Raw genomic sequence first — 20,799 nt, 5'->3', positions numbered from 1 at the left:
CCTGACGTGCTGCACAATGTAAAATTGAGATTGAGTCAGTGCCTTCAGGAGGGATGGAGAGGCACAGTTAAACAACCTCCTTACATCTATGTCACCCATGTATTCTGGCATTCTAAAGACCTGGATCATATCTCTTAACAGGTCTCAGCTCTTTACAAAAACTATATTACTGCATCTGAAAATGCTTGACAAAAACTTTTTAAAAATCTTACTTGTTATCACCACGTTGCTCTGTTTGGGTACTCCTCTTGAGTTTCAGGCAAGTGGTTTTTCAGTAAAATTATTGTATTCTAAACAAAAATTGCCAATGCTGTACCCTGTCAATTAAGGACATCCTTCCACATTCATGTTGGTGTTGTACCTTAGGGCAGGGATATGGGCAGCACATGTATTGTACGTGCCAAGACGATTGGCAAATAGGGGCAGGATCTGCAGTGGTTAATAGGCCACCTTGACTTGCACTTTACCAGCTTTGGCCTGGTTTTGTTAAAGGTTTTCAGGGTTTTACTTTTACTTTTTGTATCCAGGGATCCTTGAGACCTCTTAAATTCTAGGTCAATGCAACCTTAATCTTGGTTAGAGATTATTTTTCCCTCTATAAATGGCAAATAAGAATTCAACTGGGTGAAAAGAAGTCCAATTGTTTCCAAAATATAAAAAATATTTACAAACGCACACATCCCTCAGTTACGTCTCTAATTTAGTTTGTTTGTGCAAAACCCGAATCTAGTCAACTGCCCCCTCCCTCCAGCGCTTCCTTTACCTCGAAAGCAGCGACCACGGTGGTCGGGTTTGGACGATTGATTGCAAAAACCAGCCAATCGCTTTTAAGGGCTCAGAGGAGCTGCCTGCAAAGTAGCCAATGAGCGCGGTCAAGGGGCGGAACCTGGTGACAGACCATTCGACGCGGTGGATTGCAATCAGGAAGCACCTCTACCTTGTACAATGGGCAGCGCTAACCCATGCACGTCAGGCAAGGCAAGTCCGAGCTTTCCCAGCAACACTGCCCGCCTATCATCTTTTGAAGCTGTCACCATCCTGTTGGCGCCCGTTTTGTCAAGTCGGTCCCAGTGCTTTTTTGTTTTGACAGAGGTGGGTTTTGTGGGCCCCACAGATCAATCATACTATGCAGAGAGTTAAATGGATTACCTAGATGGTTTGGCAAGTTTGAGAGTAGATCTGAAATTTTCTTTGTGACAAGAAAAGGTGCCTGCGCTCCATTGTAGCGTCCTATTGAAAGAAAAAAAAGAACTTGAGTCCTGCAAGAGCAGAGAATTACTCCCCGAGGGAAACAATTTTCATGACAAAAAGCCCATGTGCTGACACTGCAAGGTTTAGCTGCGCATATAATGAAGGAGGAATACATTCAAGATTGGAAGAGAAAAAGTTGAAGCAAGAGCTTGAAAGAAAATAAAACTATAAACAGCAACAACAATAACTTGCATTATTTCGCAACCTTACCATGTTCCAAAGCCCTTCACAGTGATGTCATCAAAAAAATATTAAAAGGGGTGACCAACAGCTTGTTATGGGTTTTTTAAGGAGGTACTTGAGGAGAGGGAGATGGAGAGGTGGGTGCAGTTTAGGGAGGGAATTCCATATTGTGACTAGGCAGCTGAAGGAACAGCTGCTCATGGTATGGTGAGGGGAAGGGAAGTGTCCAAGATGCCAGAGTCAGAGGAATGGAAGGTTTGTGGGGTGGGGTGGAGGGGGCTGTCTATGGGGCTGGAGGAGGTTACAGAAGTAGGGGGGGAGTGGAGGATGAGAAGCTGGCCGGCAAAACATTAGAATTATTGATTCTGGAGTTAACAAAGGTACAGGTGAGGGTTTTCTACAGCAGCCGGGCTGAGGCAGGGCCAGAGACCAGCAATATTAGAGGTGGTCTTTGTGATTGAGAGGATATGTGATCGGAAGCTCAGCTCAGGGTTGAATAGGACGCCGAGGTTGCATACAGTCTGAGACAGTGGCTGGGGAGGGGGATGAAGGAAAGGAAGGTTGGAGATGGGGCAGTAATTTGCAAGGATAGACGGGTCGATAATGCTTTTGACAGGGAGGGGGAAAAGTACTTGAGGAGAAGGAAACATTTACAATGTCAGCCAACATGGGGGCCAGGAAGGGAAGGTGGATGATCAGCAATGTTCCCTATAATTTATTTTTTGCCGCACGGTCCCTTTAACAGGCTGCACGGCCCATTCAAAATTTTCCATTTAAAGGCTGGTAAGCCGGCTGCGCGGTCGTGGTCAGCAGTTTAGTGGGAATGGGGTCAAGGGAGTAAGAGGTGGGTTTCGGACAAGATGAGCTCAGAGAGGACATGGGAGATGGGAGAATAAGTAGAAAGTGACGGAGGTGTAAGGCTAAAGTGGGTGAGGCCTGGCTTGGTGGGCGAGGGGGAGGTGGGGAAGCAGCAGAATCAGTTGAATGGAAAGCACCTGTGAAAGAGCAGGAATAATTGAAGACAATTGAGAGGAAAAAAAGAAAGACTTGCATTTTCTCAGGACATTCCAAAGCACTTTACAACTAAGGAACTATTGAAGTGTAATCATTGTTGTAAGGTAGGAGACGCGACAGCAAGCTCCCATTAACAGCAACGAAAACTAACCAGAGAACTCCCCTGCTCTTCTTCATAATAGTGCCTTGGGATCTTTTACGTCCACCTGAGAGGGGCCTCGGTTTAATGTCACATTTGAAAAGCTCAGGATGACAGACAGAGTGAAACATAACTATTTCTTGAGCAACTGAAGTGAGCAGCTAACTTTTTAGTTTTTAAACACATTAGCCCCTCAACAAATGTGAATGAACAGAGCATGTGCAGAAGCAGACAATTTTGCTTTAATGAGTCGACCCAGGCCGAAGCACAGAATATAAGAGCAGGGAGGTGAGGTTAGGCTAGTTAGGCCACAGTTGGAATACTGTGTGCAGTTCTGGTCGCCACACTATAGGAGGGATGTGATTGCATTGGAGAGGGTGCAGAGGAGATTCACCAGGATGTTACTTGGGCTGGAGCATTTCAGCTATGAAGAGAGACTGGACAGGCTGGGGTTGTTTTCTTTAGAGCAGAGAAGGCTGAGGGGGGACCTGATTGAGGTGTACAAAATTATGAGGGGCATAGATAGGATAGATAGAAAGGAACTTTTCCCCTTAGTAGAGGGGTCAATAGCCAGGGGGCATAGTTTCAAGGTAAGGGACAGGAGGTTTAAAGGGGATTTGAGGAAAAACTTTTTCACCCACAGGGTGGTTGGAATCTGGAACTCATTGCCTGAAAGGGTGGTAGAGGCAGGAACCCTCACAACATTCAAGAAGCATTTAGATGAGCACTTGAAACGCCACAGCATACAAGGCTACGGACCAAGTGCTGGAAAATGGGATTAGATTAGACAGGGCTTGATGGCCGGCGTGGACACGATGGGCCAAAGGGCCTCTTTCTGTGCTGTATAACTCTATGACTCTAGGCAGGCCAGTTTTGCAGCAGGTTGTCCAGAACTTTCTAATAGGTAAACTGGATGCCAGACTTTGTTTATGAAATGAAAGCGTTTTGGCTTAATTTGCTCGTGTGTGTCATGAGGGGCAGAGGGGGGTCATCAATTATTGAGATTGTTGAGGTTTTTTGATGAATTCTAATCAGCATCAATGCAGGCCAAGATCTCACCCCTGTCCTGCCCAATCCCATTCCCCGCCCTGCCCAATCCCATTCCCCGCCCTATATACAAGTGCTCATTAAAACACTCCAACCCCCCTCAGAGACTCACCATTAGTGATTATAATGATGACCTGTTTTGGGACAGGTTGTCCATTTTTGGTCTGAAGATTTAGAGTTTCATTGATGGAGGAGTGGACTTTCGTCAGAGCTAGTCCTGTTCTTCTTCCTGTGTTGTTGTAATATTCTTCAACAGATGAAGGAAAATTCGCAACAACAAAAAAAAGATCGTTAAACTGATGGAGACACCCATTCAGGTTTATCAATCGAATTCTCACCTCGTTCATCCTCTCTTCCAAATCTACTCCCTCATCAGAGACAAAAGCCCAAAAGCAAGAGATGTAAAATAAAATGAAGATGCACGTTAAAGAGAGCTGCCTTTCTTCTAACCACCGACACCTGACTGAATATGAACACAGGGCAGAAACTGACAAAAAAGGAAGAAACCATTGTAATCGCAACTGGCCTTAACCAGAATTTACTTGCCGCACACAACACCAACAGGCACAGCGCCTTTAAGAATCCGGACCATTGTAGCAGCTACGGAAATGAGTCAACTGCAGCGAAGTGATCAGATAGCTTGAGAAAAGTTAGAAATATATCCGAGTTTTCTGGGAATTTCCAGATGCAAAAAGGTAAGACCTAAAGATGTCCAGGAAAGGGGATCCGCCTGAAATTCTTTTGGATTTTGCTGATTTTGCTTATGTGAAAGGGAGACAGGGTGGGTGGGTGTTGCGGGCAGCAAGTACATTGGCCCGGAATTTGCGGTCAACAGCGAAGCAAAGGCGCTCGCCGAATTACGCGGCGCACAAGGATCTCGCGATCCCTGTGTCGAGGACTTTGGGTTTTCCAACCAATTCAAATCAATGAACTGTAGTGGGGATCCCCTTGTGCGAACTGCTGTGACCTCAACGGCTGTCTAAGCAGCCAATCAAAAGGCAGAATTCTCACAGCCAGCCACAAGGAAGTGAGTAAGCTCTTAAAATTTGAACTTTTTAGAAATGTTAGAGAGAGAGCAAAACAAAGATTGGGGCTCTCACATGGGGAAAAGGCAAACCTGAAATAAAGATCGACAAACTTTAAAACAAAAGTTAAAAAAAAAGTTTTTAAGTTTCTTAAAAATTTAATATTTTTATTAAAATGGACAAATTTCACACTGCACAAAATTTAAATTAGTTTTTTAGGCCCTTAACCTTTGTTTTACAGTCAATAGTCTGTTAAATCCTCAGTTACACCTAATCCCTTTGGGTCTAACGTTTAGTGGGGAATTTAACAGCGCACTTACTGCGGAAGGCTGAAGTTTTTGTCAGTTTCCCTGATTTGGGTGATTATACTGATTGCCGGCTCTGTGGGGGTGGAGGCACTCGCAGCCAGTGTCTGAGCTTTCAATGGCAGACCGCACCTTCAGTATTTCTGCATGTGCCAAATCCCGAAGTTGCGGTCAGTTTCAAAGGCGGAATGACGGTAAATGCTGCCAGTTCACCGTCATCCCGACTGCAAATTCCAGGCCATGGTGGTAAAGGCCAGTTGAGATTACAATGGTTTCTTCCTTTTTTGTCAATTTCTGCCCTGTTCCACATGGATGGAGCCCATGGTGTGTGCACCCAGTCTTTTTCTCGTGCAATCAGTTGATCGACTTTATTTCAATTGCATTTTCGGCTTTCATTTCATATCTGCTGCATCTGTAGCATTTCCCCCTCTATTCTGTACCTGTGTCTTTTACGGCACTATATCGTGACACCATTATTCCCGGGCAGAATGGGGGTGATTGGGTAATTCCCCCGTCACTCATGCCTGGAGACCGCACTGCTGTAAGTGACTGGGATTGATTTTATGCACATAATTTGTACGTAACTATCCTGTTGCTGGAGAAATCACCCTGCTTTTATCGGGAGAAGTTGCTGTAGTTTTGGTCATGAGTTCTGTTTGCTGTAGCTTGTAGCGAATCTTCTTAAATAGACTCTGTAAATAGACATTGTTTGCTGTACATCCCGCCCCATCCCCAACTCATTGGCTGACGCAGTGAGGTCAATAGACACTCTGGTCTTTTACACACATCCTAAACGTTCTTTTCTCCCGTCTTTGTATCTGTGTTATCTCACTGATGATCTTTTGTATCACCCAAGTGATTCTATTAAGCAGTCCGCAAGCCATTTAACACATTTACGCTGTGGTTGGTGGCTCTGTTGGCTCTCTTCCCCCTCTCCCATCCCCCTTTTTCTCTCTATTTTCTAACAGCACTAAAATGCCTGTTGATCTCTCAGCCTTCAGTTCCGATGAAGAGTACACACCCAAAGCGTTGTGACCTGTCTTTACCCTTCATAGCTGCCGACTGACATGCTGTGTATTTCCAGTTTCTTCTGTTTCTTTGTCCCAGCTACAATGGACTTGGTTTAACTTACCTCTATATTCAACACCTTTGATCCTTTCTATCACAGCCTTAGGGGTAAGGTTTTCCTTGATGTCTGTGATAATTACAGGATCTGATCCAAACGCGACAACTTCAAATCGAACCAGACCATTAACATCTAACACCTAAAAGATAGCAGGAAAGGAACTCTCAAACCAAATGTTGCATCATATTCCTGATATAATTTGCCCTTTGTATGTGCTTTCAATTTTCATACATATGTAAAAGAAAGAATTCCAATTATAGAATACCTCGTCATATCTCAGAGCTCCACATAATTACTTTTGTTAAGTAGGCAAATACAACAGCCATTTTACATACAGCAAGATCCCAATAGCATAGATTGAGATACCAATGTTGATCACTGGTAGAGCTACCAGTTCTTCCTCAAATAGGACCTCAGTTTAACCTTGAACCCACAGCCTTCTGACTCTGAGGTGCGCTTGTGACCAACTGCGCCAAACTGACACACGGACAATGAATAACATTGGGAAAAGCACAGCGAGGCAAAGGAACTAGAACCTTCCCAGTCCCGTATGGTGCCCAGCTTCTGCCAAATCCAAAAACCAAAGACAGGGGGCTAAAAATTGAGTAGCGCCCCAATTGAGGCGCTAACTTCGCCGGGGCGCTAAAAGTAGCGCCCCGGAAAAATTAGCGCCCCCGCACTGGAAATTGAGTGGTTGCGCCCCAAGAGGGAAGTGGGGCGCTACTGGAAGCACCCTGCATCCCTCTTGGGGCGCTGTGAGTCAATATTGCGGTGTTATGTGCCACAGCACCACATGCTGCGGCACGGGCTCCCGGGGATCGGGAGTGCAGGCAAAAGAGCCCGGCACCCAAGAGAAGTGCCGGGCTCTTGGAGCGCAGCCAGCACTCCGCGGGGGGGGGGGTTCAGGAGGCCGGGGACGGGAGCGCGCAGGCAGGTGCTGGCACGCGGCCAGCAACAAAAATGGCTGACCCGCACCTCGCCTTTAAATTGCGCCTCCCCGGCCGCAGGTACGCCCCCCTGACCCTGTCGGACATAGCGTCCGGTGGTACATCAGGGGGCGCTCCCGAAGATCGTGGCTGGGGCGTGAGCGGGCCGCTGCGCACACCAATGATGTCATCGCCAGTGGCGCAGCACCGCAGGGCGCTACCGGTTAGCGCCACCAATAACCTCCCGCTGAATTTTGCGGGAGGCGTGGGCAGTGCCGCGCCCGGGCGCTAGTTGGTTTGCGCCCCACTTAGCGCCCTCTTAAGGCGCTAACAGGAGGCGCTACCAACTGAATTTTTCCCCCAGGGAGAGCAGAACAGGGCAATGATCCTGAGAACTGAGTGATCAAGTTTTTTTCTGATGTAAAATCATTGCAAAGCTTAGTAGATAATGTCTGCGTATTATGAGACACAGAATTACGTGAAAAAATAGTTCTTGTTTTTGTGGAATGTTTGTTTCAGAATTAAACAGGTGGTAACCTTAATACCGTGATACTGGGCAAGTGACTCGACCCCAGTCCTCGACCAAAGCCACCCTGTAACTGGCCATTCGCAGTTGCAGCCCAGGCTAACTCTCCCTCTTAATTTCCCCTTCCAGACAATATTATTCTAGATATAAACAATGATCCTCTCGATCAAATTCCAGCCTGTGACTCATTTTCAGCTATCCCTATTTTTAGGGATGGCTCAAACACTTTGACTGGAGTCCGAAGTTCTCAGATCAATACAAGTGGGGTACCGCAGGGATCGGTCCTAGACCCCAGCTATTCACAATATATATTAATGATCTAGACGAGGGAACTGGATGTAATATCTCCAAGTTTACAGATGACACAAAGCTGGGTGGGCGTGTGTGCTGTGAGGAGGATGCCGAGAAACTCCAGTATGATTTGGACAGGTTGGGTGATTGGGCAGATGCAGTATAATGTGGATAAATGCGAGGTTATCCACTTTGGTGGCAAAAACAGGAAGGCAGATTATTATCTGAACGGCAATAGATTGGGAGAAGGGGAAGTGCAACGAGACCTGGGTGTCCTTGTGCACTAGTCACTGAAGGTAAGCATGCAGGTGCAGCAGGCGGTTAAGAAGGCAAATGGTATGTTGGCCTTCATAGCGAGAGGGTTTGAGTACAGGAACAAGGATGTCTTGCTGCAGTTGTACAGGGCCTTGGTGAGACCACACCTTGAGTATTGTGTGCAGTTTTGGTCGCCTTATCTGAGGAAGGATGTTCTTGCCATGGAGGGAGTGCAGCGAAGATTCACCAGACTGATACCTGGGATGGCAGGAATGACGTATGAGGAGAGATTGGGTCGATTGGGCTTATACTCGCTGGAGTTTAGAAGAATGAGAGGGGATCTCATTGAAACTTATAAAATTCTAACAGGACTAGACAGACTAGATGCAGGAAGGATGTTCCCGATGGCGGGGGAGTCCAGAACCAGGGGTCACAGTCTAAAGATAAGGGGTAAGCCATTTAGGACAGAGATGAGGAGGAATTTCTTCACCCAGAGAGTGGTGAACCTGTGGAATTCTCTACCACAGAAGGCAGTCAAGGCCAATTCATTAAATATATTCAAGAAGGAGTTGGATATATTTCTTAAGGCTAAAGGGATCAAGGGATATGGGGAGAAAGCAGGGACAGGGTACTGAATTTGGATGATCAGCCATGATCTCATTGAATGGCGGAGCAGGCTCGAGGGGCCGAATGGCCTACTCCTGCTCCTATCTTCCATGTTTCTATGTTTCTAAGTGGGTTGAAGTCACACTGTGTAATATCAGCAGAAACAGGTTAAACTGTTTGTATAGCACAATTTCAAGTGTCAAAACCAAATGGTTATGAACTCTTCCTGAGACAAAGCTATGACAAAAATATTCATTATTCTGTATATAAACGACCTAAATCCCTCAATTAACCTCCAGCCTGTAACTTACTCCCAGGTGACTGCTGTTCTGTTAAGAGTCAAATTTTGAAATGTATTTAAAATGTTAAGATGACCCACCCACTGAAAGAATAAACCAAAGACCAGGCCATTGACAATGTATGCAGGGTGACATGAATCAGTCATTCATAAAAGAAAGACTTATGAAATAATACAGAGCGGCCTACGGGTGGCGCTGTCCAGGGAGAGTATAAATACTCGGGCATGGGCCCAGCTTGCGCAGGACATTCTTAACAGGAACTAGTGAATGACACAACTGGACCTCCATGTTGCAAAACAGTTGATTAAAGCTTTGTTTAACGCTTAGACCAAGTGCCTAGTAGTTTCTGTACGTCACAGGGCATTCTTCCTTTTGTACCAGTCTGTTGTTCCTAGTCCTGGTCACCTTAGTCCTGAGTCTTTGAAACTTGGGACTTTTGGAACTGGGCTAATTCTACAGTTCTAACAATCACACTTACCCTGTTAATAAAGGTCTTAACAAAGTTAAAACTCTTGATGAAGTTTTCATTCCCAACAGTTTTTGAGGCATCGATGATGAAGAAGACATCAACCCCTCTGTTCTCACCAGTGCCGACTTCTGTTCTAGAACTAAGGTCTGAGGAAATATAAGCACATGTAGTCAGACTGACTGAAGACAGCAGTATAATCTGGTCACACCAGCCTCATTGGAGGGAACATTAAAGAAGGACTAGGGACAGCCCCTGTGCCTGTTGCTCACAGTCCTCTCCATTATATATTGACAAAATATTGGTTGAAATTTTGACCTGTAAAGAATGCCAACAGATTTGGGCTCTTCCACTGTGTTAGACTACTCAGTGACATCACTGATGGAAAAGTGTCATGGAGTAACTCCACTGAATGCATAGGGGCTGCAAGTTCAGACTTGCCTGACCTGCAGCCACCCAATCTTGGGAAATCACGTGACTGGGTGCACTTTCTCAGGTCAAGGTACAACACAACATGCATGTTACATGACACATTACATGCTATTTACAGAAATATGCACTGAAGGGCCCACTCAGGTGGTTAGTTTGTGTGCTGTGGCTCACTGACAGGGTCATAATCATTGTTTTTGTAGAGGGTTGGGACAGGGATCTTATTGGACACTGGGGGCTCGATTTTAATAGCCCTGAGGAGGCGGGTTTGGAGGCGGGTCTGTAGTGAAAATCGGAAAAAATGGCTTCAGACACCCAACCCGCCTCCATCCCGCCCCCACCCGATTTTCGTGAGTGTCTGTTCAGTCGCTCCCAAACTGACCCGACTGGAACCGGTGGGACAGGTAGTTAAGGCAGTTAACAGCCTGTTAACTGCCTTGCTAATCCTATTTTCATAGTGGTATCCCATTTTCCTGCTTCTGGCTCCTGTTTCCCGATTTGTCAGAAACAGGCCAGGTTCAAGGAGACGAGTTGCTGGAGGACATGATTTGTATGGACGGTGGCATAGTGGTTAGCACTGTTGCCTCACAGCGCCAGGGACCCGGGTTCGAATCCGGCCTCGGGCGACTGTCTGTGTGGAGTTTGCACATTCTCCCCGTGTTTGCGTGGGTTTACTCCGGGTGCTCCGGTTTCCTCCCACAGTCCAAAGATGTGCGGGTTAGGTTGATTGGCTATGATAAATTGACCCTTAGTGTTAGGGGGATTAAATACGTGGGGTTACGGGGATAGGGTGGGATATGTGTTGGTGTAGGGGTTACGGGGATCGGGTGGGATATGTGTCGGTGCAGGCTCGATGGGCCGAAATGGCCTCTATCTGCACTGTGTGGTTTCTGTGATTTCTGTGATTTCTGTGATTTCTGTATGCATTGGTGGAGGGCTTTAAAAGTGCCCCTGAAACATGGCTGACATTCAAATGCAACAACTTTGCTGTTGTAGGTATGGGATAACATTTTGCACATCTACTGACCTTCTGACTGTTCAAGCTGACACACATCTGCAGTGTGTCATGAATGGAAATATTTCAGGCCACTTCAACTGTGCGCTTGCAAGATTGTTACCTTAAACGAAATCTATAGCAAGGGGATGGGAAACATTTATGTTGTCTCATCCTGGTCCTCATAATCGGGGGAGTAGCAGCCGCGTGGCTCACCACATATCTTCCTGGGAAGAGGAGGAGGAGGAGGACAAGGGAGCCTTGCATGCCCTGTTGTGACCAATGCAGCATCCCTCCAGTTCACTGCTGCCTGTCAAGCAGGGTATGCACACTGCCATGTCACATTAGCATAAGCTATCTCTTCGACCATAGGTGGCCACCATATGGCTCTGAAATTACAGGCGACACTTGTCCAACGTCATCTCTGCTGTACCCTCTTATTTCCTATCACTTTTACCATCAGCATTACAAATGTAAGTCGCCCTGAGCCCTCAATGCGCTTTTGCCATTTCCCAGAACACATAGGCCACACAGTCAACTGTTTGCCATAATTTTTCTTTTACACATGACAAAAGAAGAACAGTCAGAAAAAAAAGACAAAACACCCACGTGAGTCCCCTTGTGACTATAGGTGCTTAATCTTTCTCTTACGTGTGCTTCTACATTGTGCCTCCCCTGTGGCTTCAGCAGATGTAGAGGCACCTTGCTGACTAGGATGCCGCGCCTGCTTAGACACCTTTGGCGGGCATCCCCTGGGTTTGGGAGCCTGGGAGGGCTCTTCAACAGTCTGCTCTTCCTGCGGCTGTGCAGGGGCTGAAACGGCTATCTCAGTTGTCGCCACAAAGTGAGCCTCTGACCAAGGGCTCCGCAGTGGCATGGTCGTGCGAGCACTTTGAGAGGAGCCCTCACTTCCTTGTGTCCTGCCAACAACATCCCTCTCATGGGTCAGCCACACCTCAGTGCTGGCAAGTGGGGGACCATGAGGACCTGTATCTGCACTGGCAGTCCTCCTCAAAAGGATGTCCATGAAGCTCTGGTCTCTCTGCTCAATAGCTGCCCATCGCTCCTCCAGAGTTGTCATTCTATTTTGAACAGTCACCATGTTTTCCTGACTCTGTTGACTTATTTCCTCCATGGCGGCAGCCATCCTTTCCACTGAGGTTGCCATCCTATCCATGGTGGTGCGATCATGCGCCAATGGTTCCAGTACGGCAGTGCTGATGTTAGAGATGGACTCCTCCGTTCTCTCCACACTCGCACTAACCCTGGAGACAAACCCTTCCAGAGACACCTGCACTTGTTCCTGTATTTCATGAACCACTCTTTTTCTGGATGGCCCCAGAGGCACAGTGTCTGCATGCAGCTCAGCAGAGCTAGGAGATTGCTGCGATCTCCGCCGAGGACTCTCCACTGTTGTCGCTGTCTCCACCATCTGCTGATGCTCACTTGTGCGCTGTGATAGACCAGGTGGCAACACTACTCTAACTCGCGATGGCCCCACCGAGGTGTGCGTTGCTGCGCTGGTGCTGGGTGCGCTGAGTCCTGGTGACGCTGGTCCCTCAGAGGCTTCAGGTTCCTCTGAGGAGATGTCCGGCTCTTCGTCCTGGATCATGGGGAGGGGGTGCACTCGATGGTCCTGTGGGAGAGTAAAGGCATGATTTAGACATCTGATATTGATGCAGCAGACACATCCTTTTGAGCAGATGATTCAACGTGATTATGAACATCATATGCCATTACAGTCAATCACTAAATGTCAATGAGAGGGATAAAACTCTATTACGTCACCAGCTTCCTCTAGTGTGCCCGCCTCTCCATCGCCCACTTCCAGGTCCTCGCCACCTCCAACAATTTCATATGCAGCCTGATCAGCACTGGTCAATGTTGCTAGGGTGTACATCCTCCAGTCAGTGCTCTCTCCCTCTTATTGTGGGCTATCTTTTCCTGCAAGGAGGGACACAAGCGGTGTTTCAACCACAGTGATGGAGTGAGTGTGAAGAATCCCTACCATAGAAGCTTTGAGGGAGACAAAGATGGGGTAAGGTGCCAAGAGGAAGTTAGCTCCCTGTGCATTGTTAGTTGTTGTCACTGCATGACAGTGAGAGGGAGTCTAAGGGGTGCACAGACAGGATGCTGAAGTGAATCAGTGCAGAGACAGAGATGGATAGGAAAGGGTGCAAGGGAAGTAAGGGTAAGGTGGGATGTGGAGGAGCAGGCTTACAATGCAGAGTGCTGGTGATGAGAAGAGAAGGGAAGCAGATTGAAGGTAAGTGTGATGGGATACTGACTTTTGATGTTCACACAAGATCATTAAACCTTTTTCGGCACTGGATCCATGAGCGTGAACATATGGACCTTGCGTTGACCTCCTCAGCAATGCGCAGCCAGGGTGCCTTGGTCTGCTGAGTAGGCTTCCTCCGGCCATCAGGAGGGAAGAGAATCTCCCTGCGCCCTCTGACAGCATTCACAAGAGCATGGAGGGACTCATCATTAAATCGAGGAGCTGTTTTGCCTTGGAAGAGGTCCTTGTGGATAGCTCAATCTCACTGAGTATCAGAATGCAGAAGAGAAAGGCTTAGGCTGAATGGCAGCTTTAAAACCAGCTGCTATGATGATGTCATCAGAGGCGGCCAGCTGACCCGATTGCACTCATTGAGCCGGCCAGCGCGCCCCAATGAAATCAACAAGCTCATTAAATCAAAATCAGACATCAGCAGCTGATCCCGCGGGAAGCGGCTCCGGAACCCACCCATCGCGCAATCCGACTCCAACCCGTCTCGGAAATAAAAATCGAGCCCTGGGTTTGGGCAATGCATGGTCACTGTGACGTTTAGGAGGGTGGTGGGGTGCAGGGACCTACACATTCAATGGACCTAGACTGCCTTGGGTTCTTGAGATCATGGGGTTTGTGTAGGGTGAATGTGGGAGTAGAGTATCCAGAGGAGGTAGGCCCAAACCCTGATGCCTTCCAGCTCAAGGGGCAGCTTGTCCATCTGATCGACAAATGCTCCTCAGATATATAAAGACGGTCAGAACACTCTGGTCCTGGTGTCCTATAGTTTTCCCTTTAAGTGGTTTCTCCTCAAACTTGGCATTGAAGGATGGAAGCAACTAGATATCGAGTTCAACAATTTCAGATCATAACCTCGGCCCCTATTACATTTTTACTTTTATTTTTTATCCACACCTTTGTTTTGGCCCTTCCCCCCCTTTTTTTTCTCTCTCCCACATGGCAGCTGTCTCCCATTCTGCCAGCGCATTTCACACCTAATCTAGAGCCGTCTTTTGTCTCCACCAGTCCTATCACCATCTCGTCTGGTTTTGAATACCTCTTAATGTCTCTTCACTTCTCTTTTGTTCTCTCCCTGCCCCCAAACTGGCCTTTTAATCTGATCATTTCCTGAGCTTCTTCAGTCTTGACAAAGGGTTTCAACCTGAAACGTTGACTCTATTTTTCTCCACGGATGTTGCCTGGCCTGCTGAGTTTTTCCAGCATTTTCTGTTGTTATTTTGGATTTCCGGCATCTGCAGTATTTTGCTATCGTACTAGATATGTTTCTATATGTACCACTTTCTGCACTATTAGCCATGTGGTATTTCGATTGCAAAATCAACTAGATACTTGTAATCTATATGCATAAAGGTTGTGGTACAAGTTTTTTTCTAATCTTCAGATAAATTGACCTCTCCCCAAGGAAGGAAGCCAAATCTAGAAAAAAATTCCAACAGCAATTAATTTCTAATTGGCCGGAGACATATGTATTCAGACCAGTCGCCCAAGGAAGTGCCAACCTGTAACCTTAAGGTGTGAGATTATAGCTAATTTTCTTATTAACTAACTCATTGATTTGCTTATTAATACTTACTTTATATAAACACACATATATACAATTAGAATTAGCTTACAAAGCAAAGTAACCAAGCATAACCAGCTTGCAGCAAGGGTAGATGGGAAAATAAGCTAACTTGACTGACTTTAATAAAGAACACACACACACATCTTATCCACATAGACAATACAGCATTCAAACTGAACTGCATAGTTAGTCCTTGAACATCACAAGGCCATGGAAGTTTGGAAATAACAAAGCACAGATGGCTCACTATCTGTACAGCAGTTAAGGAAGTGTGCTTGCGTCAAACTTAAAAAAAACACACTAATGCTTTATTTCTTTAAAAATAACTTAGTTACTGTGTGAACCACACAAGAATGAACCTGGGTACAGTCAGGTGACACAGGAGACCCTATGGAAATAAAGAATGTTAAGTGGAAGTCAGTAATTGGTTCCGTAAGACTCCATAGGATTGAATGGAAAGGAAAGGTATAAAAAGGAGATCCCAGCAAGGGTTAATTGTAAAAGACTGGAGCCTGACACCTGGAGGTGATGACAGCAGACTCGGGGATCAGAGCGGAAGGTGCGGGACACCTGGAGGCGAGAATAACGGACTCAGAGGACTATACCAGAGGGGCCAGACAACTCTTACCGTGATTTTTACCCAAGGCATGACAGGATAGTATGACTGTGCTTTATGCTTTGTTACCACTGCTTAAGACACCATAAGGGATGTTGATCTTTACTTGTACTGAATAAAATCAAGAAATAAAGTTTTAATCTCTGCTACCAATTTGAGTCAACGTCAAATCTTTTGGAAACAAAGATCTCACACAAAGAGAATCTTACAAATGGACAGGCCAGGTTAGCAGTTAAATTCATTAGCCGGATCCTAACCTACCCAGGAGCAACACCACAGAGGATCAGCTGGTGAAAATAATAATAATGGAAATCAGATATGCAGCAATCCTACCTGTATTGCGTATTGTTGACTCCAAGATGTCCAATTCTTTCGTCAGATCCGCCACGTTATCAAAAGCGTATTTGCCTATTCAACAACAGAATGTAGCATGTAACAGCTGCATGGAGAGAGATTGATTTGTGCTGTTGAACAGTAACTGCTCTGTGCCTCAGCTTCCCATGTCTCCTCTTCACCTCGCACTGCAAGAACAACCTCCACGTGTACTGCTGCACAGGCAAGCTACCTGCACTTACTTGCACAATTATAGCTACCATGAGGTATATACATGTGGCATCCTCGGGGGTAAGCTGCAAGGCCACACCTAGCATTGACTCTTCAATGCAGTACTGAGGGAGCGCTGCACTGTTCAGAGATGCCGATTTTCAGATGAGGCGTTAAGATGAGGCACCGCCCGCCTTCTCCATTGGATGTAAAAGATCTCATGGCACTATTTCGAAGAAGAGCATGGCAGTTCTCCCCAGTGTCTTGGCCAATATTTATTCCTCAGCCAACATCAGTAAAAATAAAAACAGAGTATCTGGTCATTATCACATTGTTGTTTGTGGGAGCTTGCTGTGGGCAAATTGGCTGCCACGTTTCCTACACTACAACAGTGAATACAATTCCATAAGTATTTCATTGGCTGTAAAGGGCTGCTGACGTCCTGAGGATGTGAAAGGCGCTGTATAAATGCAAGTCTTTCTTTTGTTTTTACAAATGGAAGGTGAACTGAAAAGCAGAAAATGGTGCAACATTGTTCCATTACTACAGTGACTCTCACTTATGAATACATTTAAGTCTAGGGTAAAAATTGCTGTGTCTTAATGTTAATATTAGCACAAGTTGAACATTAATGAGCTTGTTGCACTTTCAAGAAAATTGCACCTCATTGGATTTTCCATTCCTAATTTGTATTTCACTTCATAGGTCCGTATTAAAAAGGCAGTTAAGGACAAAGCAGCCCGCTTGATTGGCACCCCATCCACCACCTTAAACATTCACTCCCTCCACCACCGGCGTACCGTGGCTGCAGTGTGTACCATCTACAAGATGCACTGCAGCAACTCGCCAAGGCTTCTTCGGCAGCACCTCCCAAACCCGCGGCCTCTTCCACCTAGAAGAGCAAGGGCAGCAGGTGCATGGGAACACCACCACCTCCAAGTTCCCCTCCAAGTCACACACCATCCTGGCGTAGAAGTATATTGCCGTTCCTTCATCGTCGCTGGGTCAAAATCCTGGAACTCCCTCACCACACGGACTGCAACGGTTCAAGAAGGCAGCTCACCACCACCTTCTCAAGGGCAATTAGCAATGGGCAATAAAGGCTGGCCTTGCCAGCGACACCCACATGCCATAAACGAATAAAAAAAACGTAACTATATATTTTCACAATGAGCCACTACATGTGAAATGAGGCAGTTACCGGCACAGGTTTGTACCTTGGACTTTTTGTTTGCTATTGTAAGAAACCCAAGTTGTGCATACATATGCGTAGGATTAGGATTTGGTTTAATCTCATATGATTACAATTTTTGATTTCTTTTTACTTAGTGAAATGGTTAAAAGTTGTTCATTCCCAGGATGCGTTATGGTTTGATTTGTCAGGGTACAATTTAGCTGACATTCTGGTTTAGGTGTTTGCTGAAACATGTCTCTTGACTTGTTTTCATGGCCACGTTGGGAAAGAGTTAGCCAAGGCAGTTTTGAGTTAGGAAATGGAACAATGTAAGAACAGGATGGAAAATAAGTTGGCATCTGTTGTTTTGAAGAAAATACTTCCTTTCTGGGGTCTTGTTCACAATAACACTTGTCACGCCATGATTAATTATCAATGGCAGTATTCGTGAGAAACAGGCTATAAAGATCTCGATCTTTCTTAACAAGTTGTAGAGAGAGTTTGATTCAAAAAGAAACAAAGAAGGTAACATTTCTACCCGGGGAAGACGGACGGGTAATATCATTTATTTCTCTGTATATCTACTGCTTAAAGATATTGGGGTAGATTTTCCCGAACATGTCGGGAAGAAGGCGGGACTTCGGGTTTTTGACCCGCCTACATCGATGTCCGGCCAATCCGCGCGATTTTCCCTTGATTGACCTTGTTAAGCCCGCCCATCGGGCTCAGCAGGCCAATTAAGGGCCACCCAGCAACAGGTGACGTCACAGACTGCAATTTCATCTGTCAAGATTTCTTGACAGATGAAATATCAGTGCTTCACAGCTGTTTGAAGCTGTCAAACACTGACAGTCTGAGTTCTAACATGAGTCATTCTGCACAGACTCAGATAGAACTCTCAGCAGCACTCAAAGCTGAAGGCTGTCACTTTTCACAGATCGCAGCCGTTCAGCTTTAAGTGCCGGCTGAGTGATGGGCTCCCGACGGCTACAGGAAGAAAGGCTGTTAAGGTAAGTACAGGTAAGTAAAAGTTCTTTACACACTTTAGACACACCAAACACACTTACCTTTGCACTCAGGCACCCATCACTCACCTGAGCACTGACATCGCGACCCCTCCACATCCTTCAACCCGACGGCCCGCCTGCTCAACCTGGCGTGGTTTGGAGCTGTCAGGAATCCCACACGAAACCCCTCAAAATAGGGATTAGGCTAAAAACTGCCTGTTAACTACCTGTTAACAGGCAGTTAATTGGCACTAATCCCTTCCCGCCTGGTTTCGGCGGGTCCCAGTGCGGGGCAGGTAACCGCCGCCCCTGAAAGTTGCGTGCGGCGGGGTTTTGGGCGGGATGGTGTCAGGACCCCCAAATTCACGATTTCCCTCCCCCCCCCGCCCACACGCCTGAAACCCCGCCCAACGGCTCGGGGAAAATCGGGGCCATTATGTGTATTTGGACTTGGTCGAATATAATAAACAGAGTTGTTGCAACCATATTCTGATATTTGAATAGAACTGCTTACACTATATTGGTGGGCAATTTAACCCTGTCATCTCAATCTGGATCTTCTCATGCTGGTGTTTGCCTTGATGATGATTCCATTAAAGATGCACAAAGTTCAATGTATAGGGGAATCATTCTGTATTTTTATTGTGCCTGTAGTGAGTGTGCCTGATGTAATATGTTGCAATGTAGTCCCTTGGTGTCTGACTTTGGCATTAATCATGCTGTTATCAGAATATTGTAGGTTCAAGTTCTGTCGTGGTCATTGTGCACACTAGGCAAAACATCTGAACCCAGATCTAAAATGCTGCCGGTTCTTTTTCCTTCTGGACCCAGTAGCGCCCTCCCTCCCCAATTCCCCTCCTGTTTCTCATATCCCAGAACTATCCACAATGATTACAGGTTTCAGGATCCTGCCCCTAATTGTTCCAAACCCCAGAACCACCTCAAATTATTGCTGGATCCTTAGACACCCATCCTGGTAGTGCCACACCCCAAGCTCTGAATCCTAGGGCACACCCAAATATTGCTACATGTTAATACAGTTTTCCCTCTGACTCATTGTGAGGAACTCTATAGGACATCAACTAGTAAAATTTTGAGATGTGCTTATCACTTGTCAGGTGTCACATGCACATTTTTGTCAGTGAAAAATTACATGAAAAGGACCAAGAAAACCAGTCATTTCTTGCTAGAAATTAACTTTGAGCAATAGAAAATACCCTCTAATTGACCTTAAGATGTAGCTAAGAGCAATTAACTTCCAATTGACCTCAAGATATGATGTTTACAGAAATAAGACCCTGTGATCTAGGAACATGAGGAACAGGGGTAGGCCATTCAGCCCCTTGGGCCTGCTCCGCCATACAATTAGATCATGGCTGATCTGAATCTCATCTCCATTTTGCAGCCTTTGTTCCATATCCCTTGATGTCCTTACCTAACAAAAATGACATTTTGTGTTGTAGGCCCATTCATACTAAGAACTGGATTGAGAATCCCCAAACCCATTCTGCATAGCACCCATACATTCAGCTTCCCCTTAAATGTATCTATGCCATTCGCTTCAACTACTCCATGTGGTAGCAAGTTCCACATTCTAACCACTCTCTGGGTTGGTGTCAGCTGTGGCTCAGTGGGCAGCACTCTCACCTCTAGAGTCAGAAGGTTGTAGGTTCAAGTCCCACTCCAGAATCTTGAGAATTTAAGAAAGGCTGACACTCTAGTGCAGTACAGAGGGAGTGCTGCACTGTCACAGGTGAGATGTTAAATCAAGGTTCCCTCTGCCCTCTCAGGCGGACATAAAAGATCCCATGACATTATTCTGAAGAAGAGCAAGGGAGTTTTCCCCGGTATCCTAGCCAATATTTTATCCCTCACTAAAACAGAATATCTGATCTATATCACATTGCTGTTTGTGGGAGCTTGCTGTGCACAAATTGGCTGCTGTGTTTCCTACATTACAACAGTGACTGCACTTCAAAAGTACTTCATTGGCTGTAAAGCGCTTTGGGATGTCCTCAGATCGTGAAAGGCGCTATTTAAATGCAAATCATTCTTTCTTTAAAGTAATTTCTCCTGAATTCCATATTGTAAACTATGCCATGGGAGGTCTGCTAGTTATGATAAAAGATTTAGAAACATAGAAAAATAGAAGCAGAGTAGGCCATTCGGCCCTTCGAGCCTACTCCGCCATTCAATATGATCATGGCTGATCCTCTATCTCAATACCATATTCCCGCTCTCTCCCCGTACTCCTTGATGCCTTTTGTGTCTAGAAATCTATCTATCTCCTTCTTAAATATATTCAGTGACTTGGCCTCCACAGCCTTCTGTGGTAGAGGATTCCACAGGTTCACGACCCTCTGAGTGAAGAAATTTCTCCTCATCTCAGTCCAAAATGTCCTACCCCGCACCCTGAGACTGTGACCACTCGTTCTAGACCCCCAAGCCAGGGGAAACATCCTACCTGCATCCAGTCTGTCTAGCCCTGTCAGAATTTTAGACATTTCAATGAGATCCCCTCTCATTCTTCTAAACTCTAATGAATACAGGCCTAGTCGACCCAATCTCTCCTCATACCACAGTCCTGCCATCCCAGGAATCAGTCTGGTGAACCTTCGCTGCACTCCCTCTATGGCAAGTATATCCTTTCTTAGGTAAGGGGACCAAAACTGCACACAGTATTCCAGGTGTGGTCTCACCGAGGTTCTGTACAACTGTAG

The 20,799-nt window shown here is 46.1% G+C and overlaps 1 protein-coding gene across 4 annotated transcripts in view; it reads right to left on the bottom strand.

Moving 5' to 3' along the window:
• Positions 1-20,799, bottom strand: part of LOC147102105 (complement factor B-like) — a 110,871-nt gene that overhangs the window by 31,746 nt on the left and 58,326 nt on the right. For all 4 annotated transcript variants that reach the window (XM_085964317.1, XM_085964318.1, XM_085964316.1 and 1 more), the window contains 5 exons: positions 15,689-15,763; positions 9,472-9,608; positions 6,097-6,229; positions 3,747-3,881; positions 1,150-1,230 (listed from right to left, as the gene is read on the bottom strand). In XM_085964317.1, the coding sequence (XP_085820443.1) occupies positions 1,150-1,230; positions 3,747-3,881; positions 6,097-6,229; positions 9,472-9,608; positions 15,689-15,763 (561 nt within the window). The remainder of the gene's footprint in view (positions 1-1,149; positions 1,231-3,746; positions 3,882-6,096; positions 6,230-9,471; positions 9,609-15,688; positions 15,764-20,799) is intronic.

The sequence above is a fragment of the Somniosus microcephalus genome, chromosome 22, assembly GCF_052327205.1.
Source record: "Somniosus microcephalus isolate GS21.2 chromosome 22, FLI_Smic_1.0, whole genome shotgun sequence".
Lineage (NCBI taxonomy): Eukaryota > Metazoa > Chordata > Chondrichthyes > Squaliformes > Somniosidae > Somniosus > Somniosus microcephalus.
Note: the sequence above shows the minus strand (reverse complement) of the source record. Positions and strands in the feature narration are given on the sequence as shown.